Below are 27204 nucleotides of genomic sequence, written 5' to 3'. Positions count from 1 at the left end.
ATGGTTCAGGCCCTGGTTCTGTTATCACCAACAAGCTGCATAAATCATTCAACCACAACTGTCTCACCTGTCAAAGAAGGAAAACAATCTCATCTAAGGAAAACTGGAGTATATATGTTGCCAAGAATACAAAGGTGAGAAAAACATGCGCCCTCTCTTCAAATCCAAAAGGAAATAAAGGAAACTTACAATAAAACAAGGTGGCAAGTGCTATAAAATATGTTTTAAAAATAATTTATTTTTATCACAAAAGTAATATATTCTTGCTGCAATAAAAGACCCTTGGATAATAGAGTGAATTTAAAAGATATAAAATAGTATGGGAAATTAAAGAGATGATGGAGTAATTCATTATAAGGAAGTTTAAATGAGATAAACACAAGCTCTTTTAAACGTTAAGAAGCATTGACTGGGCATGGTGGCTCACGCCTGCAATCCCAGCACTTTGGGAGGCCAAGGTGGGTGGATCACTTAAGAGCAGGAGTTCGAGACCAGCCTGGCAATATGGTGAAACCCTGTCTCTACTAAAAATACAAAAAATTAGCCAGGAGTGGTGCATGCACCTGTAATCCTAGCTACTTGGGAGGCTGAGGTACGAGAATTGCTTGAACCTCACTACTGGGAGGCAGAGGTTGTGCAGTGAGCCGAGATTGTGCCACTGCACTCCAGCCTGCATGACAGAGCGAGAAACTGTCTTTTTTTTTTTTTTTTTTTTTAAAAAGCATGAACCATTAAAAAGTTCACATTGGCTCATCTCTACCAGAGCTCTGGCCTGTGTGTGTGCCCCTGGCCCCTCAGTGCTGCCCTGCTCCAGGGGTGGGGAGGGCCACCCATAACAAACATCTCCAACAAGGAGCTTTGTGAGTTTTTTTTTTCCCCCAAGAAAATCATCCAGGTAAAATGTTTTCCAAGAAATGTGGATCCCAACAATGAAGTAAACAAATTATTTGTAGCTTAATAACCCACTGGGTGTCTGAAAGGCAAATAGAACACACTGTTGGTTGTCTTTGTTTGAAACCAGTACTGAGCTATTCACAAAGCAATAACCACTACATAAGTTTATGACAACCCGAGGCTTTCATGCCTATGAGAATTTCACTTCAATGTCAATATCATATTCAATAAATCATAGGACTTCAGGAAGAACCAAGAATGCTGTCAAATACTATGATAAACAGGATTAAGTAACAATAATATCAAACTATTAGAACAGGCAAAGGCTGTGAAGATAATTTGTGAAAGAAATACAGTTTATGGATAAAATACAAAAGCACGTTCAACCTCACTAATATCCCCCCAAAAATGCACACCAATCTAAATGTCCATGAGGAATTGATTAAATGCATTAGGGCATATTCATATGACAAACTAACTCACTATTATTTAAAATTATGTTCTGAAACTGAGTCATAGGGAAAATATCCAAAGTATAATTGAAAAAGAGAAAATAAGATATAAAATACTATAGATTCAATTTTGCAAAAAAGATAAAGAAATATAAAGCAGATTATTATTCATAAAAAGAGATTTTCTCTAAGTGTTGAAATTGGAGATGATGACTTGCTTTCTATCTTTCCAAAATTTTCCATACTAATATTTAGTAATTTTACAATCAGAATAATCTTAAATATAAATACTATTATCTGATAATTCTCAGCTTCATGAGGGCAGGGACTAGGTCTGTGTTTGCTTATCTAACTAAGTGCTTAGCACACAGCATGCGCTCTATAATTATTTGTTGAATGGATCAATGATTGAACAAATGAAAGACAGATATACTCATTTAAAAAGTTCTGGCTGGACGCAGCAGCTCATTCCTGTAATCCCAGCACTTCGGGAGGCCGAGGCGGGCAGATCACGAGGTCAGAGTTCAAGACCAGGCTGACCAACATAGTGAAACCCCATCTCTACTGAAAATACAAAAAGTTAGCCGGGCGTGCTGGCAGGCACCTGTAATCCCAGCTACTCCAGAGGCTGAGGCAGGAGAATTGCTTGAACCTGGGAGGCAAAGGTTGCGGTGAACCGAGATCATGCCACTGCACTCCAGCCTAGGCAACAGTGCGAGATTCCATTTCAAAAAAAAAAAAGTTCTGATACACTCTCACACTTTAACTTTTATTACATTTGCTTTATCCTCCTCTCTCAACAGGCATTTTCTTTTCTTTCCTTTTCTTTTTTGTAAGTCTTGCTCTGTCACCCAGGCTGGAGTGCAGTGGAGTGATGTCAAGTCACTGCAACCCCCACCATGTTCAAGTGATTCTCCTGCCTCAGCCTCCCAAGTAGCTGGGATTGCAGGTGCCCGCCACCACGCCCTGCTAATTTTTGTATTTTATTGGAGATGGGGTTTCGCCATGTTGGCCAGGCTGGTCTCGAACTCCTGATTTGAGTGATCCGCCTGCCTCAGCCTCCTAATGTACTGGGATTGCAGGTGTGAGCCAAGGCACCTGGCCAGATATTTTCTTAATGGTTAAAATTAGCTCCTTATGAGAGTCTTTGAGTGTCAGGAAAAGGGAGTACAAAATCACAGAGCTCTTGTCTTGACCAATGAGGTCCAGATAAGCTCCGGTACTCTTTTGTATCTGAGTCAGCAGTGCACTCCAAATGGGGGATTTGACATTACTGCATTATAGAAAATTCACATGAGCTATGAGTTCTTGACCATATAAGTAAGGTATTATTAGAAGAGTCCTGAGAAAGGGGTTAAGGAGAAAAAGAATTACCGAACCAAAGCAAACAGTGAATGTACATCATAGAACATATTTTAAAAGAAAGATCAATATTTAGAAGTCCAAATTTCAGAGGTCAAAATAAAAGTTAAATTCCACTTTTGACTTCAGCCAAACAGAAGCAAAGCATCCCTGGTACGAGACAGAGACAAAGATGGAAACAGCAAGAGAAATAAGAAAAAGGGGGAAAAACTGGCTTCTGATAGGCTAGAAAGAAAAGAGTATGTTATAATTTAAAAGAAATATATCCTTCATTTAAGGTTTAGGAGAAAATATCTTTCTGACAGTGAATTTGAATTGATTTCCTTTTAGAATTTTCAGTTTTTTCAAGTAAATTCTATCTACCAAAATGGCAAGTTTCTGCTGTCAATATCAGAGACCACCATAACCACAAAATTAAAATAATTAGGTCAATTTTAGACTCAGTCACAGGACAAGCTTTAGAGGCTCACTTGAGTCTATTTCACTCAAGAAATTAAAGCTAAACCTAGAAAACGTTTGTCTTGGACAGACTAATTAAGAAATTAGTTTATATCCCTCACTAAAGTTTGTTATTTTAAATGCAGGTAATTCCACTATATTAGCAAATCTTTAATGATCTTTAACGATCTCCTACTATACGTGAAACCATTGAAGGCACTCAGGCCTTAACAACAACTTCCCCAAAACCGTAAATTTAAGCCAGTTACATTTCACTTTAAAGGTTATGATCACAACCTGATTCCCACAAAGAAAAAGTATTATACATCTACATACATATAAAAGGCACGAGCAATCGCTGTAAGTATGACAGAATTCCCTTGAGACAAGAGGATGAGACAGACTCTGGCGCAAAAACTGCTCCACTAAACACACACTGAACACTTGTGGTTTCAATTTCCCCAGTAATAAATCAGTATCATGCTCCAAAGAGGCGCCACGTTTTCAAAGACTGAAATGCAAGGCATTCTTTAAAAAGCGTATTACTAATTGTGTGCACTGAATAGTGAGAATCATTAAAAATAACGCTTCAGCATACCTGACAATTCTTGTTTTACAAATGAAAGCACAGCCAGGTAAACCTGACAGTCAGCTATGATTATCTGCCTCTGAAGCCGATCAACCATAGAGGGGGCGGATTTTCGGACATCAACCTGTTTGGCAGAAAGAAAGTCCACACTGATAAATCACACACAACAACGTTAGTCCCCCGAAACAGTATTATGTTGTTGTACAAAATAATTTTACATAGGAATTGTGAAACCTGGTACTCAAAGCCAAGAACAAATTTATCCTATGAGCCTGGCCGCTCCAAATTCCCATTAGTCTAACTTTATTTTGTTTGTTTGAGCCCTGTAACTCAAAGACAAAAATATTCTAAGTGATACAAACTGAGTTCATGGGGAATACGAAAAGCAACAAAAATCTTCGGAGTTTCACCTTTTTTTAAAAAAAAATGTAAAGTCTTTCTTATTCAAAATAAAAATCATTAAAAGTACAATATATTCCTTAAGTAGATAACCTGAAAAGTCAACTTTGCAGACACCTGTCTTCAGGTAGGATAACATTGGAGCATTCTTTTCGTGCACGCAACTGAGATGTAAAGATTAGAAACTGACTACATTTCCATTAAGGAGAAAATATTCCAGAATTAAAAATTAGCTTTGAATAAATCACAAACAGTACTGGAAATATGTCATATAAATACAAATATGCAAAAGGTCAAGTCGCTTTTTATAAAATATTGGTCTTTATCATAATGTTTCTAAAATGAAGAACAGAACACTCCAGAATAGAACACTCTGCATTCTTAGTACAAAGTAAACTTGAATAAGTTAAATAGCTTTCATATGCTATCACAATGACAGAAGAAAAAGAGGATTTTTGCAAATATGTCAACAGTATACACAGTAGACACACCAGAATAATCTGTTTCCCTTTTTTTCTAGGTTTTAGCATAATCCATCGTGGTCGCTGTTGTTCCAAATCTAGCCCCAGCACTCACTATTCTATTCACTTGGGAAAATGTCAAGATGCTTGTGTTTCCTCGTTTGTAATAGCATCTATTGTGCAGGATTGTTGGGAAGGCTAATGACATACTGAATGTGAAAATGCTTTTTAAATTGCAAGGACTCATTACAAATGTTAATTATTAACACAGGTGCCAGACATGGTACTGGATACTGATGGCAGACATGTAAGCTTTCATTCTACTGAGGAAAACAGACCATATTACTGTGTACTATGGAAAGCTCTCTGAAGGGTAAGGACAGGGAACTACGGGAACCTGTAGGAGACACACTTAACAGGGCAGGGGGCCTCAAGCAAGAGTCCTTGGAGAAAAGGACACCTAGAAGGAACTAAAAAGAAGTAGGAACCAGGAAACGAGGGAGGAGAATGTTCCAGGCCGAGGAAACGTAAATGCCAAGTCAGCCACATTAAGAAGTCTGTACTTTATTATAATGGCAATGGCTGGTGAGGGGGGCCACTGAAAACCAAGCAAGCAAGAAATTTGCATTTTAGTGACTATATTATGGACAATGAATCAGAGCAGCAGTCCCCAACCTTTTTGGCAGCAGGGACCAGCTGCATGGGAGACAATTTTTCCATGGACTGGGTTAGGGAGTTGGGAGGAGATGAGTTAATGGTTTCAGGATGAAACTGTTCTACCTCAGATCATCAGGCATTAGTTAGATTCTCATAAGCAGTGTGCACCCTAGATCCCTTGCATAGACAGTTCATGCTCCTATGACAATCTAATGATGCTGTTGATCTGACAGCAGGCAAAGTTCAGGTGGCAACGCTCACTCGCCCTTCCGCTCACCTCCTGCCCTGTGGTCTGGTTCCTAACAGGCCACAGACCAGTACAGGTCCATGGCCCAGAGGTTGGGGACCCCTACATTAAAGAACCATGAGACTGGAGACAGAAATACCCATGTGTCTTAGACAGCTGGGATAGTGTCTGACCTACAGAGGTGGCGGTGAGGATGGAGAGCAGTCAATGAATTCAAGAGGTATTTAAGAAAAAGAGTCAACAGCACTTGATCATTGATTAGACATTATAAAACATTGGTCTTTATCATAATGTTTCTAAAATGAAGAATAGAACACTACAGAATAGAACATGCTGCATTACATGTTGAATTACATATAGGAAAACCTCATTAAAACAGCCCTTGCCACACAGCCCATTATGGAAGAAGATGATTCTAAGATATCAAAAGAACATACACTGAATGGCTCTGGAGAACTGAAAGCAGCTTCTGTTTTTATAAGAGATACATTTTATATGACCAAAAACCGTAAGAAACATTGTGGTTTTTCAGTCATATTCTAAATACTAAAACCAAGCAAACGGCTTTTGTTCTAAATGAACAAAAGTGATATTCTAAATAAGGAGCACACAGTCCACAACCTAAAGCCGCAGTACTTACATTCTTCTTAATTTTATTCTTGATTGTTTCAATTACTCCAGCCTCTTCACTTTCACACAGTTTTTCTGTGGTTTTTAAGTCATCACATGCCAACTGCATTTTTTCTTCCTCAAATGTCATCATGGCATTCTTCCAAGAAAGAATGAATGAATGAATGAATGAATGAATTAGTATCGGAAAATTTAAGCCAATTTATTACAAGAAAACTCCAAATAAAAAAACACTTAAGTTATTTATTGCAAGCAAAAGAATCTCAATGTTATGGCATAATCTATTCATTTAAAGAAACTATAATCTCAACATGAAATAAGATTATACCTCTATCCCATCATCATGAAAAAAATATGGTAATAAATGTCCTTGCCATTACTGTTCTACAATTTTTGTTGTTGCGGTTATTAAACATGGTAACAAAAGTTCTCTATAATTTCTGATTGGTCTGCTCAATTCAGTTTTTACAATGGTGTCTAATTCAAAAGTTCATTCTACCCACATATGGATCCCTGGCTCCGCCAAGAACTGCACAGAAATGCTAATGAAACAACAGCTTGTAGGTACTCTTAGAAAATCTTCAGTCTTTCCAGGGACTGCAATTCCAGTAGGTTCACTTACAAGGAATTCATTTTATATTGTCTATGTTTAAAAATTCCATGACAGCTTGTTTCCAGGCACCTGATCCTAGTGGACTTTTTCAGGCCACATTTAACAAGGTAGGGGAAATCTACTGAATCTCTGCTGAACACCTGTGACTTTTACACAGTAGAAATGAGGTTTCTGAGATGAATGGGCTTACAGGGGCAGAGACAGACTTGCTGCGGGATAGCTGGTTCTTCGAAGGACCTGATGAACCTACTGTCTCCAGCTCCTCATTTCCTATCAAATTCTACCAGTTCCATCTTGGCCTTTCAGGCTTCCTCAGTATGGCTCTAACCTACTTTTCCATTCTAGCCAAACCTCGGTCCAGGCCTCCCTGCCACACTCTTCTTCCCAACCCTCCTCTCAAGCTGCTGAAATCTCAACCCTGCTGTGGCCTTGCTTCTCCTCCTCTCCACCACCAGACTCAGCCAAGACCCTTTGGTTATATCTCATTTGCAGCCCTTATAATCACTTGGGTTCTAATGTTACAACCGCCACCCAGTACCATGTTCCTTAGGGTTGGGAATAATGCATTCTTTCAAACAATAGCCCTTAACATTTTTGTTGCATTAACTGGCAATAAGAGGAAATAAATACCTTGAATAAAAACTTCTCACTGGAAGCTGGCGTGGTAACTGTGGTAGAGCACTGCCAGGCTGTGACATGCCCATTTGCTGACATCTTTCTAAATCTTGGATCTAAAAGCTTTCTCTTTTTCAGTCTCTATCATGACTTTGTTTTTCTTGCTGTTACATAATTCTTTATTAGTGTTTTTAAAAAATTACGTGTTTGAAAATAATTTGTCTGATTACTGTTTCTGGAAAATGGAAGTATCCCATTTTCCACATTGCCCAATGTACTTTAAAACCTAACTGCAACCTACTTCCTCAATTCCCAAATACTCATATTTGGAAATGTAATACTAACTGACAAATTTTAGCTCTGCTCATTTAACTTGTCCTCTAGTCCACATTTACTCAATAATTTTAGAGCAAACCTTTATTACCCAAACCCAGACCTTTTTTCTACCTCGAATGCAATTTTAATTATTGAAGATCTTTCCATTACATTTTTATTCTAAAAAGGCCTTTGGTTAAAATATAATACCCTATAAATAAGATGTAAGCATTTTATTTTTAAAATGAGGGAAGACAGATTATTTCATAGGCATTGGGTAATAGGCAAAAACTTTACTTCAGTTTTAGACTCTAAAAGACTTTCTATAATAGTATATCTATATAACTGATAGCCACTAACAGACATTACTTTATATAATTGTTTCTTTCATGCCAATAGGTCTTAAGATATCAACTTACCAAAAAACTGACAAAGCTGGCTCCAAAACTCATTAGTGGGCTATGATTTCTGTTAAAAAAACACACACACACACACACACACAATAAAATTATTTTCACTGTAAAATTTTATTTTAAAAGCATTTGACATATCATGATTACCATATAATCCTCCTAATTGGATAAAAGAAGTTAAGGTCATCAAGCAGATTAAATTACCCTAATAAAGAGGTAAAGAGGCAAGGTGGTTTACAGCTCTATCTGCCAGGATAGAATTTGCCTCTGATTCTTCAAATTAAGGCAAACAAAAAGTCAAATTAGAATAGACACTGCCTTAGTACACTTTTTAACTGTGGTTGTTAAAGAGTTGACACAATAAATATAAAGATGGTAGAAACAGGCCAGGCGCAGTGGCTCACGCCTATAATCCCAGCACTTTGGGAGGCTGAGGCAGGCGGATTACCTGAGGTTAGGAGTTGGAGACCCGCCTAGCCAACATGGCAAAACCCCATCTCTACTAAAAATACAAAAGTTAGCAGCAAGTGGTGGCGGGTGTCTATAATCCCAGCTACTTGGGAGCCCGAGGCAGGGAGAATTGTGTGAACCCGGGAGGCGGAGGTTGCACTGAGCCAAGATCGCACCATTGCACTCCAGGCTGGGCGAGAGTGAGACTCTGTCTCAAAAAAAAAAAAAGATAGAAACAATCCGACAACTACAAAAACATGGCCAAAGAAAGACAGTTATTATTCATTTTTAAAATAATCCTCTACCATTACCAGTTAGATCATTTTTAAAATGCAAAACTTGTTACAAATGTTCAACACAGAAAATCAATATAGTTTCTAGAGTAGATCAAAGGGTCTCTTCACTGAGTCAGACTTCACAAACTCACTCATTAATCCGAGAACCTTAGGAATGCCTCCCTAAGAGTCAGCCATTCCCTCCTTGTAATCATCTGATTTTGTTGTAAGCCAAAAATGAAAGCAAATCAATACCAATTTAAAGAATAAAAGAATATAAATTTTCTGTTTCAAAATCCAAAAGAGTACAAAATCCAGATCTCTATAAATTGCACTAAAAGGAAAAGCTAGTTGTAATTACCTTCTTAAATAAAAATCATTTTATTGATTTTTTATTATGCAAATACTATATGGTCACTACAAAAAGGCATGAAACAACGTATTCAATCTCTGACTATAAATACAGAATATATGCAAAGTGAGAGTATGTGTGTGTCTACGGGAAAGAGAAGGTGCACGCTTACATGTGTCTGAATGTGTGTGTATATGCCTAATGGACACCTTGTACGTACATTTTTGCAGGCAAGGCCAGATATATTCTTGGGCTAAAATGCTAGAGGTAGCATTACTGAGTTAAAGGGTACACACATTCATTTTTCTCCTGGTGCACTGTGTGTGTGTTAGAGAAAGACAGTGTGTGTGATATCCAGGACTCTATTTAACATTAACCTTCTGCCACCATTTTCTTTTTCACCTACTCAGTACCTACCTAAATTCTACAGTTAATAACAGTCTGCTTATCCCATTTAATAGGTTACTTAAACCAACATGAAAAAAGAAATGGGAAGGTCAATTCCCTTGTGAGGAATCCCTAACCAGCACTCACACCCATGAACCTAGATCAAACAGCACACTTTTGTAGCATCTGTCATCCCCACAATCTGCCTCAAAATACATGTTAGTTTTTCTCATCCCATAGCACTATTTGGGTATAACAGTACAGGCTGCTACCCTACCCTACTATACATATCATATCCACCTTACACACACAGCAGGTGTTCCGCAAATCCGAGTCAGTGAAGGAAGGGATGACACAGAATTCTGTCTTTCAGGAACAGACACGTCTCAATCAAGTGCTGCGTACTGCGACTTTTCCCTCCTTTTCCCTTTCCCTGCTTACATATTGGCCACTTTGCCATTTGAAAAATGAAGGAAGCTGAAACTAGGGCCTACTGTTGCCACATCTGCTTCTTATTCTTGGCTAAAATTAGGTTTCTGAGAGCTGTGGCAATTAATTATTCATGGTACCTAACCCGGCCCTTTTGACTTCACATACCATCTTATCATTTAAGTGGGGGAAAAAAACCATAGCAACAGCCCAAGGAAACCATTTTCCCTCCTTGAAGAACCATCTGCCTCCCCCACAGCACCGGGTGCATCGGGCACGTGACAACCCACTCCGGGCGGGCATTTGTCCTCTCAGGCTGCACATCACTCACTGTTAGAAGAGCTCGATCTAACGTGGTTCACTTGGTCCTTGGTTTTTTGTTGTTTCTTTTTAAGACAGAGTCTTGTTCTGTTGCCCAGACTGGAGTGCAATGGCGCAATCTTGGCTCGCTGCAACCTCTGCCTCCTGGGTTCCAGTCCTTCTCCTGCCTCAGCCTCCCAAGCAGCTGGGATCACAGGCAGGCGCCACCACGCCTAGCTAATTAATTGTATTTTTAATAGAGATGGAGTTTCACTATACTGACCAGGCTGGTCTCGAACTCCTGACCTCAAGTGATCCGCCCTCCTCGGCCTCCCAAAGTGCTGGGATTACAAGAATGAGCCACCACACCCAGCCCACTTTTTTTTTCTTAAACTTATTTCAAGTGATCCTAAGTTAACTTACCGCATCCTAATCAATTGTGGACCATGCATGTGTCTCTACACAAAATGCATTCATTTTGGAGATATAGAAATGTTCCCAAAGAGTATGAAGGTCATTAGTTCGAAACTGGTGCTGTGGAGCAGGAGGAAGAGGCTCCCAGCTCATTTCAATACTGCTCATATTTGGAACCAACAGACAAAGACCAAACAAGAGGGGAGTGTGAGTGCTATGTGAAGGCTGCATACAAAGGTAAGCATTAGAACCCAAATACAAACCTTTCTAAACACCAGAAGATATACAAAAAATGGGGCAAGTGAAATAAACCATAGTGATATTGAAAGAACAATGGTAGGATAATCTATAACATTTTTTTCAAAATTGATACCTATAAGGTAAGGGAGGGGAACAGGGAAGAAGAAACAAGGATGCAAATTAAGTTCCCTTTTATACATCTTGTTTTGTAGATTTCATTTTGGAACCATGTAAAAGTTATTCACAATAATACTGGATGTTAATAATGCAACCCCTAAAGTCAAAAGAAAGTGACTTAAATGTCCCTAAAAGCAAATCCAGTTGGTAACATAACACCAGAGCAGAATTAGTCCAAGAGACTTTACAACATAGTAATCTGACAGTATATCCCTGTTGTGAAATAGCCTTAAAAACTGACCCCAAAAGGTGGCCAAAAGAAAAATCTTAATCTGCTTTCAGTAATCATATTCTTATATACCTAGCAAGGCTGCTGGGTCGTAGTATGTGAGAAAGCAATCAGTCAACTATATTAGTGTTTGCTGGGACCCAGGACTCTGTGCATAGGAAAAAGGATGAAATAAATTTTTAAATCTTATAGTCCAGAATACAAACTGGAAGAATAAAAGCAAACTCACTGAGTTTTTTATCTTTAAAAGAATACGGCTGGGTGCGGTGGCTCACGCCTGTAATCCTAGCACTTTGGGAGTCTGCGGCAGGTGGATCACCTGAGGTCAGGAGTTCGAGACCAGCCTGGCTAACGTGGTGAAACCCTGTCTCTACTAAAAACACAAAAAGTAGCCAGGCGTGCCTGTAATCCCAGCTACGTGGGAGGCCAAGGCAGGAGAATCACTGGAACCTGAGAGGCAGAGGCTGCAGTGAGCCGAGATGGCGCCACTGCACTTCAGCCTGGGAGAGCTGAAGACCGAGCGAGACTCCGTCTCAAAAAAAAAAAAGTGCAAATCAAAACCACCATAAGATACCATCTCACAACAGTCGGAATGTTTATTATTAAAAAGTCAAAAAACAATAGATGCTGGCAAGGTTGTGGAGAAAAAGGAACACTCTTACACTGCTGGTGGGAGTGTAAATTAGCTCAATCGTTGTGGAAGACATTGTGGCGATGCCTGAAAGACCTAGAGGCAGAAATACTATTTGATATGGTTTGGCTGTGTCCCCACCCGGATCTCACCTTTATCGTAGCTCCCATAATTCCCAAGTGTTGTGGGAGGGACCCAGCGGGAGATAACGAATCATGGAGGGGATGGCAGTGAATAAGCCTCATGAGATCTGATCGTTTTATAAGGCATTTCCCCTTTCACCTGGCTCTCATTCTCTCTTCGCTTGCTGCCACGCAAGACATGACTTTGCTCCTCCCTTGCCTTCTGCCACGATTGTGAGGCCTCCCCAGCCACGTGAAACTGTGAGTTAATTAAACCTCTTTCCTTTATAAATTACCCAGTCTCAGTCTCGGGTATATCTTTATCAGCAGCATGAAAACAAACTAATATACCATTCAACCCAAGAATCCCACTACTGGGTATATACCCAAAGAACTATAAATCGTTCTGTTTTAAAGATACATGCCCGTGTATATTCACTGCAGCACTATTCACAACAGCAAAGACAAAGACGTGGGATCAACTGAAACGCCCATCAATGACAGGCTGCATAAAGAAAATGTGGTACATGCACACCGTTGAATATTATGCAACCATAAAAAGGAACGAGATCATTTCCTTTGCAGGGACACAGATACAGCTGGAGGCCATTATCCTTAGCAAACTAAAGCAGAAACAGAAAACCAAACACCGAATGTTCTGATCTGTAAGTGGGAGCTAAGTGATGAGAATATATGGACACATAGAGGGGAACAACAGACACTGAGGCCTACTTGAGGCTGTATAGTATTCCACAGTATATGTACCACATTTTCTTTTTTTTTTTTTTTTGAGACGGAATCTCGCTCTGTCCCCCAGGCTGGAGTGCAGTGGCCCGATGGAGGGTGGGAGGAGGGAGGGGATTGGAAAAAATGAAAAATTAGTAGTAAGTTTAACACCTGGGTGATGAAATAATCTGTACAACAAATCCCCATGGCATAAGTTTACCTACGTAACAAACCTGCACATGTACCTCTGAACATAAAAGTTTTTTTAAAAATTAAACAAATTTATATGGAAAAGTAAATGATTTAGAATCACCAAATCAAAGCTGAAGAACAGCAACAAAGTTAGATGCTTACTTTACCAGACATCAAGACAATTAAAATTAAGAATTTCTGTTCAGTCATAAGCGATTGGAAAAAGCAAACCACAGATGGGGAGAAGATATCTGCAATACACATATCCAACTAAGAGCTCATCTTCAGGATACATTAAAAACTTCCATGAATCAGTTAAAAAAAAAAAAAAAAAAGACTGAAAGCTTACTAAAAAGACTGCCAAAATCTTACAATAGACACTTCACAAATGAGGGTATCCAAAAGTCAATAAACATATTTAAAATGCTGAAAATCATTAGTTATCAGGGAGATACAAATTAAAAACAAAATGAGATACCACTATACTCATCAGGTTGTCAGGAAGGACTGACAATATCAAGTGTTAGTGAGATGTGGAGCAACTAGTATTCTCCTACGTCGCTTATTGGTGTCTACTAAATCTAAACATATGCCTACCCTAGTAACTTTTTTATTAATTATGAACTTGATAATTTTATTATTTGTTCTAATGAATTTTTTTTTTTTTTTTTTTTTGAGACAGAGTCTCGCTCTGACACCCAGGCTGCAGGGCAGTGGTCGGCTCACTGCAGCCTCCGCCTCCCGGGTTCAAGTGATTCTTGTGTCTCAGCCTCCTGAGTAGCTGGCACCTCAGGTTTATGCCACCACACCTGGCTAATTTTTGTATTTTTAGTAGAGATGGAGTTTCACCATGTCGACCATGCTGGTCTCGAACTCCAGACTTCAAGTGATCCACCTGCCTCTGCCTCCCAAAGTGCTGGGATTACAGGCGTGAGCTATCACATCTAGCCTCTAATGGATTTAACAGTGGTTTAATTTTATGCACATATAGTTGTCATTAATTTTTTTAATTTTAGGTTGTGGTACATGTAAAGGTTTGCTATACAGGTAAATTGTGTCACAGGTGTTTGGTGTACAAATGATTTCATCACCCAGGTAACAAGCACAGTACACAATAGGTAGTTTTTCCATCCTCACCCTCTTCCTACCCTCCACCCTCAAGCAGGCCCCACTGTCTGTTGGTCACTTCTTTGTGTTCAGATGTACTCAGTGTTAACTCCCACTTACACGTGAGGACATGGAGTATTTGATTTTCTGTTCCTGCATTGGTTTTCTTATGCTAATGGCCTCCGGTTCCATCCATGTTCCTGCAAAGGACATGATCTCATTCTTTTTTATGGCTGCATAGTATTCCACAGTATATGTACCACTTTTTTTTTTTTTTTTTTTTTTTTGAGATGGAGTCTTGCTCTGTCCCCCAGGCTGGAGTGCAGTGACCCAATCTTAGCTCACTGCAAGCTCTGCCTCCCGGGTTCACGCCATTCTCCTTCCTCAGCCTCCCAAGTAACTGGGACTACAGATGCCCGCCACCACGCCCGGTTAATTTTTTGTATTTTTAGTAGAGATAGGGTTTCACCGTGTTAGCCAGGATGGTCTCCATCTCCTGACCTCATGATCCACCCGCCTTGGCCTCCCAAACTGCTGGGATTACAGGTGTGAGCCATGGCACCCAGCTATATGTACCACATTTTCTTTATCCGGTCTCCAACTGATGGATATTTAGGTTGATTGTCTTTGCTATTGTGAATAGTGCTGCAATGAACACATGCATGCATGTACCTTTATGGCAGAACAATTTATATTCATTAGGGTATATACCCAATCATGGGATTACTGGGTAAACCAGTAATTTTCACAACAGAAATGAACGATTATGCTCCCCGAAAAGACACATACACCATGTTAATAGCAGTGTTATTCATACTAGCCTCAAAGTGAAAATAATTCAAGCGTCCATCATGGTAGAACAGATGTAGTACTGCAGCATATTCACTCAATGCAATAACACGAATTAATCTCATACGCAATAACGTTGAGTGAAAGAAGCTAGACACAAAAGAGTATATCCTAGATGAGTCTATGTATATGAAATCCAAAACCAGTACTCTGACTCCTGATGATGACAGACGTCTGGACAGTGGCTACCTCTGGGGAAATATCAATTTGAGAAGGAGCCCAAAGGAGGGCACTGGAGTGTTGGAAATGTCTGAGAACTTTACCTGGATAGTAGTTACACTGGTGTTCACATTGTAAAAGTTCTTTACTGTACTAAGTTATTCCTTATGACAAAGAGAAAAATATTAAAAAGAAAAACAATCAGATAAATGATCATTGATGACTATTGGATTATATTAATAAATTAGTATTCATTTTTTGGTGTGCAATGGTACTGTGGCTATATTTTAAAGGAGTTTCTACTCTTTAGAGGGATATATGAAAGTAATTACAGATAAAATATGTTGACTGGGATTTGTTTCAAAATAATTTGGGGCAAAGAGATTAAAAGGGAACAGAAGATAAACAAAGCAAGACTGTTCCTGACTTGATAATTATTGAAGCTGAGTGACAAGAACATCAGAATTCATTAAATTATTCCACGTACTTTTGAAGATGTATAAAATTTTCCAAAATAAAAAGTTAAAAACCAAGGCCAGGCATGATGGCTCACACCTATACCCCCAGCACTTTGGGAGGCTGAGACAGGAGGATTGCTTGAGACTAGGAGTTCCAAATCAGCCCGGGCAACATTGTGAGACCCTGTCTCTAAAAAACAACTTAAAAAACAAACAGACATACGTTTTACAAAAGATAAGGTGTCTTTTGGAATCCTTTCATGAGAGGGCCTCTTATGTTCACTGCATTTGCTTTTTAAAAATGAACCATCACTAATAAAACGACTCTAAAATGTTCTCTCTGTATGAGTCACCCAAAGGTAGAAAACCTGTCGTGAATGAAAGGAGTAATTGATCCTCATTCTGATATTCACCAACATTGCCTTGGACTTTTTTTAAGGTTTCTCGAAGATATTAAAAATTGGACAGATGAAGATTTTATTTCCTGAAACACAGTGGAAGAGAATGTATATATTTGATTCGCAAAGGAACATTTCTCACTTAGATAAGTGGGCATCATTACTGTGAAACAGTCCCTAACTGAATGTGTTTCTTTAAATGCAATTTTACTGGCCAAAGTAGTGAATAGCTGGAATTTTTTGTCTTTCATTTTTCTGAAAATGTTCTAAACTTACTTAATGTTTAGTTCTTAGAATTTTCCAAAATGACTTTTCTCCCCTTCAAACGTGTGGCGGGTTTGGACTCTTGGGGATTAGAAATGAAGCACGGGGCCACCTGAATCTAATCAGCCTGCAGCTGTCATCCACATCGTCCACTGCAGCCCTGAGACCTGAGATCTGAGGGCTGAAGAAAAAATTGCATGTACTCATCCCTGCTGCTCTTAATGGAAGCTCTGCTTTCTGGGACCCTGCTGTTTAAAAATCACAGTCCCAGGGGGAGCACTGGAGTTAACTTTGTACAATTAGCAAAAAGGGCAACACTGAATGCTTCTCTAAGGCCTTAGACCTTGCCTTCAGAAACACAATTTTTGCCAAAAGGACAAGTGATATCCACTGCTCTGCTTGTTATCATCAAAAATGGGCTTTAAGAAGACAAAACTGGTTTGGTATATCATCTTTCCTTCTGAAAGAAGAGTAAAACAATGCCAAGAAAAGAAAACTACATGCATGAAGCCATTTGTTGCAACATTATCCAGAATAGAGAAGAACTGGGTTTTAATAGACCATTGGAAAAAACCTTTATGACACTGCATTTGGCAACAATTTCTTGGAATATGACACTAAAAGCGCAGGTAATAAAAGTATATAAATTGAACTACATCAAAATTTAAAACTTCTGTGCCTCACAGAACATAATCGGCAGAGTGAAAAGGCAACCAAGCTATGGAACTGGAGAAAATATTTGCAAATCATATATATGATAAGGGGTTAATATCCAGAATATATAAAGAGCTCCTACAACTCAGCAACAACAAAAAACAACCTAATTAAAAACTGGGCAAAGAACTTGAATAGACATTTCTCCAAAGAAGATATACAAATGGCTACATAAGTCCATAAACAGAAGCTCAACATCACTAATCACTAGGGAAATGCAAATCAAGGCCACAGTGAGACACCACCTCACACCCACTAGGATAGCTACTATCACAAATGAAACAAAATAAGCGTTAGAAAGGATGTGGAGAAACTGGAACCCTTGCATACGGTTGGTGGGAGTGTAAGGTGGTGTAGCCACTATGGAAAACTATAGGCAGTTTCTCAAAAAATAGAAATACCATACGATCGAGCAATTCCACTTCTAGGCATATACACAAAAGAATTGAAAGCAGGGACTCAAACAGATACTTGTACACTCACGTTCATACCAGCACTATTCGCAACAGCCAAAAGGCAGAAGCAACTCAAGTGATGAATGGATGAACAAAATGTGATATACAAACAATGGAATATTATTCAGCCTTAAAAAAAGAAAATACTGATACATGCGACGAAATGGATGAACTTTGTGGACATAATCCTAAGTGAAATAAGCCAGTCACAAAAAGATTAATACTGTATGATTCCACCTCTATGAAGTACCTGTCATAGTCAAATTCATAGAGACAGAAAGCACAATAGCGGTTGTCAGGGGCTGGAGGTGGGGAAAGGAAAGGGGAGCTGTTGTTTAATGGGTACAGAGTTGGAGTTTTGCAAGATGAGAAAGAGTTCTGCAGACTGGTTGCAAAACAATGTATATGCACTTAACATGACCGAACTGTAAACTTGAAAAATGGGTAAGATGACATATTCTGTTATGTATATTTTACAATTTAAAAAATTAATTGAAAAAACTTTCTACAATAGAATAAATGACTCATAAATAACCAGATGGAATATCATCAAGACCTAAAAATGTTTTTTGATAGAATTTAATGTGAAAACAAAAGTTCTGCGTACATTTTTCAACACATACAGACAAAAAATGAAAAAACTGTTGTGAGGGGCAAGAAGATCAAGGTGGTGTTCTTCAGTGTAAAGCGTGTGTACAGCGGGGAGGTTTAACAGTCACGACTGAAACTGCTCTAATCATCATCTCTGTTTTCAAGTTGTCACCACAGACACTTTCTACATTTACACTCCTTTTAGAGAGAAAAATGCATCATTTAAGTCGATTTACTTGTTCTACATCCCTGTGGTTTGGTTGTGGCTTTGATGCAATTTTCTCATTAGAATACATCATCCAGTCAACCAAACAGAATAATGGGGCGATTCAATATGAGACAGCCAGATCCCGCTTATGTGGGAACGAGTGATTCACTGAGTGGCAAGCTGAGGCCTTGCAGGGCCCAGCTGTGGCCCAGAGCACCCTGAGCACAAGGCTGGCAGTGAACTGAACCCATAAGAAGTAGAGAACAGTCCTCAGTTAGATGAGGTCACTCCCCAAGACAGTCTTTTGCATTTTTTTCCAAAAACAAATGCAAGTGATTTGAGGATCACTGTTTATATTATCCACATAAGTAGTATAAATTAGATTTTTAATGCATCCCTTTCAAAATTTAAAACAAGGGGGAAAAGGCCACTTTTGCTCATTCTCTTATTTAAAAAATTGTTTTTTCCTTTTTAATTGTGAAATCTCTCTACTTAGCTAACTCCTCCCCACCGTGCCAAGAAAAATAAAAAAGGGTTTTATAATAAGGAATCTGATAATCTGATGAGGGCTGAGTTAAAAACTAAAAATATGTGCTTCGAACACGTAAAAGTCAGCACTAAATAAAGCCTTGAAATGTCCCAATTTCACAGGAGACTGATGGTCTGAACGTAGCCCCCACATAGTCTGTACTGTTCTTGTGGTTCCTGGGCTATCGGCTCATTTTTACTGTTCTGTATCTCAAGTTCTCTAACTTGAATACACTGTGGCAACAATCAATAGATAAGATTAATTTAGTACTTCTGCAATGAGCTATGTTTGCCAAATTCGTTGAACTTACTTTGTAACACCATTCAGACATGAGAAACTATTATAGGAGCAACTTGGAGGCCTCAACCTTAATTGAAAGATGTTGCAGCAATCACAGAGAAAGGAGTATCTGTTCAGCCAGCGCCACAGAACATAAAAGCTTTTATATCACTCACCACCTAAAGAGAAAGACTTGTCTCTACTTATATTATGACAGGAAGAAAGAACAGTGACGTCTTCAGCACCTTGTTCACGTGGCATTCATTCAACGGTTTATTAAACAGAGCATCTTCCATATGCAGAAAAGGGAAAGGTCTCTTGGAAGTAGTAAGTGGAAAACTCTACATCAAAGGTCTAAGAAGAAAAGCAACCTATTCCCTCAGACGGTGGCCAAGGAAAATAAAAGGGGAAATGGTTTATTTGAAGGGTTTTTCTTGACACTATTCATATTGTTATTAAGAATATTTTTCAAAAGGAAAACATCTGATTTATTCTGAAAGCATCTTACTTTAAAAGTCCTCTCAATGCTTCCTTTATGTATTACAGATAGCATCCTTAGAAGTCTCATATATGATTCAACAGTATCCGGGGAATGTCTCTTTTTGAATCCTGCTACAAATCAGATTATAAAACAAAATTCATTACTGTGGTATTCCTAAAAAGTTAAATCACTTCCACAGTAATACCATTGGCTCTATCTCATTCATGAGGTCTCCTCCTCCCAACAGGCCTGAGAGACAGGTACAGTCACCCAGGTCTAACTCCATGCCCTGCGCACTCCACTGCTCCATATCTTCTAAGGATCCATGATAAATTTCCAGTTCTCAGTGGTTTCCATAGTACAGAGCTGACACTGAGCCTGCTCCTGGAAGGATTAAAACATCACCTCCATCCAAGCCAAATAACTAGGAGGCTGATTAAGAAATCAGGCCAAACAAAAACAATAAAATTCAGGATCATAGTCTAATAAATAATTTATAGTTTTCCAGTTTGTTCCTTGGCTCCACCAAAGTTATTTAAGAGAAAACTGTAAATTTTCTTTAAAAAAAAGCAATAAATTTTTTCTTAAAGCAAGACATTTAATTTTAAAATCACCCATCTAAGTCATGACTAGATAATGTTCTTCAGTTTAAAATAAATAAAAAGTGACCTTTTCTATACTTAGGGCTTTAGGAAAAATTCTAATGAATTTAGTTTTGTTCCACTCACTCATTCAAAACACGTTTGCTGAACACCGAGTACACAGCCAGCCCAGCGCTATGTGCTGGGGACGCAAAGATGACCAAGAATACGCCTACTCTTCAGAGAGCACACACCGTCCAGTTTGGCAACTAGAAAGTCCAAATGGCCCTTCTAATAAACAGCGATGCAAAGTGAGTAAATGGTATTTACTCTGACTCACATCAACATCCCTTGTCACCATATGTTTTGTGGACAAATGAGGGCTCCCTAACACCATATTTGCTGAAATCTGAAAAAGGCTACTTGCCATCTTTGATCTTCCCTTCTCCAGTATTCTTTCTAAAGATATATGAATATGTCTCCAATCACTCTCTATATTTTAATTCTCTGTAGAGCACTTATTACTATTTGATATTTGTATCATTATTTGTTTGAATAAATGGAAGTCCCCAAGAGTGGGGACCCCATCTCTGTTACATGCTGCTGTCCTGACCACCTACAACGAATCTGGAGTTTAACAGGTCCCCAATACACGCTTGTTTAGCGAACCAACCATGTCCTACAAAATTCATACTTCCCGTTTCATCTGACGAACTGTCCTCCACAGCGTCAAAAAATGACTAGATATAAGACCTTCATCACCTGAACCTGTAAAACTGCTTTTACTAACAAAAGTACATGTGCTTATTTCCTTTACCAGAAGATAGCTGTGGGGAAATTCATGGAAAGACTTTATTTGCTTTTCAGACATGACTCAAACCATGACCTTTGGGGACCTTTTAATCTGAAGGATGGCATGCCTCTAAAACACTGATCACCCCAGCCATTTAGTTTATGAGTGTTTGATTTACAAACGTTTGGAATAGGTCCAGTCTTCTGTTCAGACTTGTTTTGCGCATGTGCCCACCCTTTTGGGGGAATATGGGAGTCTGTAGCCACCACCAGCTCACCCCAGACATCCTTGCAGGTCAGGGGCACTTCAGGCCTGGAGGGGTACCAGTCCCCAGAGAGTATGGCCCCTGTGTGTACAGCGATGTTTGCACTTACAGCCACTGCGGTTTCTGTTTATTTTTGTTAACTGCTTGTGATATGGCCTTGCATCTTATCAGCAAAAAGACTTTGTAATTCACTGGCTGGTGTTGAGAAGCCATGAAATTCACCAAGATCAGAGAAGCTGTAAGCCCGTAGCAGGCAGGGGATGGGAAGACTTTTGGGGTCAGTCGACTCTGGGTTTCCTCCCCACTGAAGGGAAGAATAACCAGGAGGCTGGACAGTCCATTCCCACAGCCTGAGGTAGTAATTATCTACAGGTAGATCATTATTGAGCCGCTCTCTAAGAGGTACCGTAAAAACAATAACAACCAGGCCCTTGACCCTTACTTCCTATGGACTATTGCTCTGACTGATGCGTTTCCAGCACACACATACGTGAAGAATGCATCCTGAGTGTGGCAAAATATACTCAACCACGGAAGTAATTTAAAATACAGACAAGTTCAACAAGATGACAAAAACAGAATTTCACTTTTTCTCTTTTTTTTTGAGATGGAGTTTTGCTCTTGTTGCCCAGGCTAGAGTGCGCTGGCATGATCTCAGCTCACTGCAACTTTCGTGTCCCAGGTTCAAGCAATTCTCCTGCCTCAACCTCCTGAGTAGCTGGGATTACAGGCACCTGCCACCACACCCAGCTAATTGTGTATTTTTAGTAGAGACAGGGTTTCACCATGTTGGTCAGGCTGGTCTTGAACTCCTGACCTCAAGTGATCCACCCACCTCAGCCTCCCAAAGGGCTGGGATTACAGGCATGAGCCACTGTGCCTGGCCCACGTTTTGTTTTTTTTTTGTGACAGGGTCTTGCTTTGTCACCCAGACTGGAGTGCAGCTCACTACAGCCTTGATCTCCCAGGCTCAAGCTGTCCTTCTACCTCCCAAGTAGTTGGGACTATAGGTATGGGCCACCATGCCTGGCTAATTTTTGTATTTTTAGTAGAGACAGGATTCCGCCATGTTGTCCAAGCTGGCCTTGAACTCCTGACCTCAAGTGATCCCGCTGCCTTGGCCTCCCAAAGTGTTGGAATTACAGGCATGAGCCACTGCACCAGGCCACATTTCACTTTTTAGCCTCTCTCAGGTGTCTAGCAAAGGAAAAGCAAGCAATGCAGGGGTGTCCCTTAGAACGTAGGAGTTTTAAGCAGGACAAATTATGGGAACAATAAGAAAGGAGAAATGGTGAACAGGACAGGGGATATGAGTGCCTGACCAGGCATCGGCGACTGGGGGCCGGCAGCCACAACCCTCTCAGAGCCCCAAATGGTGTCCAGGAACCCAGTCAGCCAGGCCTGGGAAGGAGGGGAGAAAAGAGAGAGAAAGCAAAATGAAGGCCAAGGAAAATGGTCGGACCCTGAGGCCCCCATCTTTTAATTGCCAAATGCTTTCTTGAGTTAGGAATACCCAGTCTAATTAATATGACAGATTATTGAGAAAGGGGATATGTAAGAGAGAAAGTAGCAACATAAAAATTAAGTTTGTCTCCAGATAAGAATAGGGAAAACAGGAAATGTTTCCATTGTTATTTCCTTTCCCGTTATTACTTTAATACTATAAATTTCCAAAACAAAATAAAACTTTTGGGGCTTGAGTGTGAGGGTTCCCGCCTGGGCCACTGACCTCCTGCCTCTCTCCTCAATGGTTCCTGCTTAGCCTCTAGCCTAGGTCCAAACGGTGCTGGTTCCAGACCACCCTTCCTGGTCCCTTGGGTCGGGCTGGATCCCTCCTCTGGGCTCTCAAGATCCTCAGCCTTCACTCTTCAGAACACGACTCACACCCACACAGTGCCAACCTGGCACAGCATTCAGCACCCAGAATGCCCTCAATGGGTACTTGATGAATAAGTGAATGAGAGAATGAGTGAGTAAGTGAACAGCCTGAGAAGCAAATGAACAGAAGGCTATCTATGCTGAACTACTTAAGGTGGCTATGAGATAGGTGAAATTGTTTCCACTTCTTTCCATGTTATAGAGCTGATTTACTCAGTGAACAAACTCACTAAAATAGTGCCTGGCATATAGTAGGTACAATGTAACTATTTATTGAATGAAGTTAATAAATAATGAGTTGGTCTAAATAAACAAAAATATTTTCCTTGCCTACGAAGTTACTCCTGAAAACAGGATTAATATTTGAGTAGTCTCTGGAACATATGAAATGTTTTAAACGATTTCCTGCCTTTACCATTAGCTCTCTTTAAAACATCATTTTACAAATATAGTTCTTGAATTGTTCAACTGTAGAATGCTGAAAAGTACTAAAGGTGGCATTATAAAGGCCACTTCTTAAGCTAGGAGTACTATCATAATTATAAAATTTTCTCTTGAGTTGGCCAACACGTCTTAAGAACTACATAATCATGTATTGACATATTCATTCCATAACTGTATTGTTAAATTTTACCAATTTAAAATGTAAATACAGTGTTTCAAACAATGTATTTCTACAATAGAAAACAACAAATCTATTTTTCCACCTACACACTGATTGCCAACCTCAGCCTAAAAATAACTTCCAGTCTTTGAAAAGCCCACTTAAGAAAAGCAACCTCAAAACAGTAATCAGTGCTACTTCCTATGAAAATGTTACCTTAAAAGGTAAATATAGCACTTATAATTTTTTAATGAACAGAAGCAGAGTGCACAAAAAGAAAGCAGTATTTTCTCAAAGCTATATAAAACTAATTCTATTTCAGAAGAATAGAGATAGGAGAAAAATGTTACATGTTTTAACCAAAAATATACATTTATCTCAAATATTTATCATGTCCTTCTTTCAAAATTTCAAATCAGAATAGTAAAGGCCTTTAATTTTCTACTCATACAGGCATAACTGGCCCCTGCCTTCAGGCTATGGGCAGCCTTGCATATATGCAAAAAAAGGCAGGGCATAAAAACACCTCATTTATTTAAAGAAGTCAGAAATAGGGTATTCAAAATTTAAATTTTAACTAAATCAATGCATTCTCACAAGTCCTTAACTGCTTATGCAATTATATAATAGTGTCCTATAGTTTATCAAGTATTTCAAAATTGCAAAACTTCATAACACATTGTGGAAGGCACACACATATATTTGCTTTCCAAAATCGCTGGTTTATTAGTCTCACATAAATTATTAAACTAAATGCTATTTTTAAATTTCTATTCTAGTAGAGGCACTATTAGACCACAAAAATCATACATATAATAGATAAAACCTACCTATAAGAGGTTCTGTTTTAATAACAGAATGAATTTTTGCCATATTAAAGCAATTTTGATTATATTTGAGAAAACTATACTACAAATAAACATGCAATGTATAAAATAAACATGGCTAAATGAGTAAGATGGTGTTCCTTCATATACTTTTTTAATGTTTAATTTTTCATTTTTATGAGTACATAGACGTATATATTTATAAGGCACACAAAATATTTTGATACAGGCATACAATGTGTAATACTCCTATCAGATTCCTATACTTTTGTTATCTCATCTGTGAAACTGTCTTCAATACAGAGCTGTTATATTTTATAATGATCTGTTATGACTTCAAATATTAGCAGTAAGAGATACTTCCTTCTTCAACAGTTTTATTAAAGTATCAAAGTAAGCTATATATAAGTAAAGGTCAGTTTGGTTGGTTTTGCTGTTGTTACAAGCATAGGTTTTCCTCTCTGTATATCATCTGCTTTCCTGCTACCAAAAGGAAATAAAGGGAGGGAGGAAGGCAGACAGAAAGGGAAGGAAGGAGGCCAAAAGAAAGGGAGGAAGAAAAGGAAAGAAAGAAACAAAGAAACACTATACAATAGTCTAAGTATGACATCTTACGATTTTTGAGAAGTGGTATTAAATACATATGAAAGTTGAATAACTGGGTTGTATAACCATAAAACTCCCACAGTTTATGAAGAATTCTGATATTAAGAAATACATATCAATGTTGGTCGGGCACGGTGGCTCATGTCTCTAATCCTAGCACTTTGGGAGGCTCAGGCAGGTGGATCACTTGAGGTCAGGAGTTCGAGACCAGCCTGGCCAACACGGTGAAACCCCATCCCTACTAAAAATACAAAAATTAGCCAGGTGTCGTGCGGGGCACCTATAATCCCAGCTACTTGGGAGGCTGAGGCAGGAGAATCTCTTGACCCCAGGAGGTGGAGGTTGCAGTAAGCCGAGATTGCGCCACTGCACTCCAGCCTCTGTGACAGAGTGAGACTCCATCTCAAAAAAAGAAAGAAAAGAAATATATACCAATGTAAATGTATGTCTTCTTAAGAAACTGCAAACTTTATTAAAGTTTTGAGCAGGGCAGAATATGAATGTCATGCTAATATTCTATGTACTACAGAAGCTGATATTTAGGGAAAACTAAGTATTTCAGTAACAAAAGTCAAATTAAGTGAAACAGTAATATTATTTGAAGCAAAAATACGTTTAAATGTATTTTTTCTGTGGAAGCAAGAAAGAAGCATATTGCTTTGTCTATATGCATTCAAATACACAATACAATATTTACAGTGAGTGGTGGGAATGAAAATTGGTGCAAATCTTTTAGAAAGTTCTCTATACTTCAAGAGACTTAAAAATGTTTCTAAGAATCTATCCTAAGAAAAATAAAATATAGAAAAAATATCTATGCAAAAACATTCATAGTAGTATTATAGGCAGTATTGAGAAACAAGAAAAACTAGAATATTGAAGGATAGAGACTGTTAGCCAAATCAAATATATTCACCCAGCAAAATATTATTTTACAACAAAAAGTCATAACTGAGGAAATGCTTACTCTAGTGAGGTGGAAAAAGTACAGGCTCTAGAAAACACTACCGAGTTAAAATCTCAAGTTGATGGACTAAATCTGTGACTACTAGCAAGACAGACAAACTCTCAACTTGCATTTCCTCATGTGCAAATGTGATGTAACTATACTGCCTTCTGTGGATATAATCAGTAAACAAGAAAAGTATCTCAAATGTCTAGTCTGAAGCTTGGCACATACAATAAACTAGTTACTGTATCATGATGATAAATGGAAAAGGCAGGATACAAATAAGATGTTTAGTAGGACAAACTATGTAAAAATATTCACAGGCCGGGAGCAGTGGCTCACGCCTGTAATCCCAGCACTTTGGGAGGCTGAGGCGGGCAGATCACAAGGTCAGGAGATCGAGACCATCCTGGCTAACACAGTGAAACCCCATCTCTACTAAAAATACAAAAAATTAGCCACACGTGGTGGCAGGCGCATGCAGTCCCAGCTACTTAGGAGGCTGAGGCAGGAGAATGGCATGAACCCCGGGAGGTGGAGCTTGCAGTGAGCAGAGGTGAATATATATACATATATATTCAGAGAAGGAAATACCCTAAAAAGTAATCTATAAGTAGTGGGAGGAAAGGGGGATTTTTCTATATATGTACTTTTCTTTCCTTCTACTTTATCAATGAATAAGCATTTATCTTGATAAAGTTTTTAATTTGATCAACATAAGGCATAGTTTTAAAATGTGCACACAGAAGGAGTAATTTCAAACAGTAATATATAATTAAATTTCATCTATTTACTCATACAAAATTTCGCAAATATTTTTTGAGCACCTGTGTGTGCCAGCTCCGTTGCAGGTAGTGGAATGAGGCCATTCCCACGGAGTTTACGTTCCAGAGTAGAAATACAGACAGTGAAAACTGTGTATTTATTGCTAAATCATCAATTCTATAACTGATCGTATAAGCACTTTTAAAATGGTAGTTTGGGTATTTATTACAGCCTTTCAGAAAACAAAACTGAATATGCCATAATATTTTAAGTTATAATTTTATTTTTAAGCCATAGGAAGGCAGTGTGTCAGAGCAGAGCATCTTATATTTTGCTGTGCACACAAATCCCCAAGTCCCCCCTGGCCCCTTGTTAAAATGCAGACTCTCACTCAGGTGGGCTGGGAAACTCTACCTTCTTTTTTTTTTTTTTTTT

The 27204-nt window shown here is 38.8% G+C and overlaps 1 protein-coding gene across 2 annotated transcripts in view; it reads right to left on the bottom strand.

The window, feature by feature from the left end:
• TTC39C (tetratricopeptide repeat domain 39C) overlaps window positions 1-27204 on the bottom strand; it is a 134646-nt gene that overhangs the window by 63427 nt on the left and 44015 nt on the right. For both annotated transcript variants that reach the window (XM_011939257.1, XM_011939256.1), the window contains exons 2-4: window positions 8092-8140; window positions 6140-6268; window positions 3745-3859 (exon numbers count right to left, since the gene is read on the bottom strand). In XM_011939257.1, the coding sequence (XP_011794647.1) occupies window positions 3745-3859; window positions 6140-6268; window positions 8092-8124 (277 nt within the window). In that variant the 5' untranslated portion in view covers window positions 8125-8140. The remainder of the gene's footprint in view (window positions 1-3744; window positions 3860-6139; window positions 6269-8091; window positions 8141-27204) is intronic.

Source organism: Colobus angolensis, unplaced genomic scaffold (assembly GCF_000951035.1).
Source record: "Colobus angolensis palliatus isolate OR3802 unplaced genomic scaffold, Cang.pa_1.0 Scaffold18, whole genome shotgun sequence".
Lineage (NCBI taxonomy): Eukaryota > Metazoa > Chordata > Mammalia > Primates > Cercopithecidae > Colobus > Colobus angolensis.
This window is presented reverse-complemented; position numbering and strand designations above follow the sequence as displayed.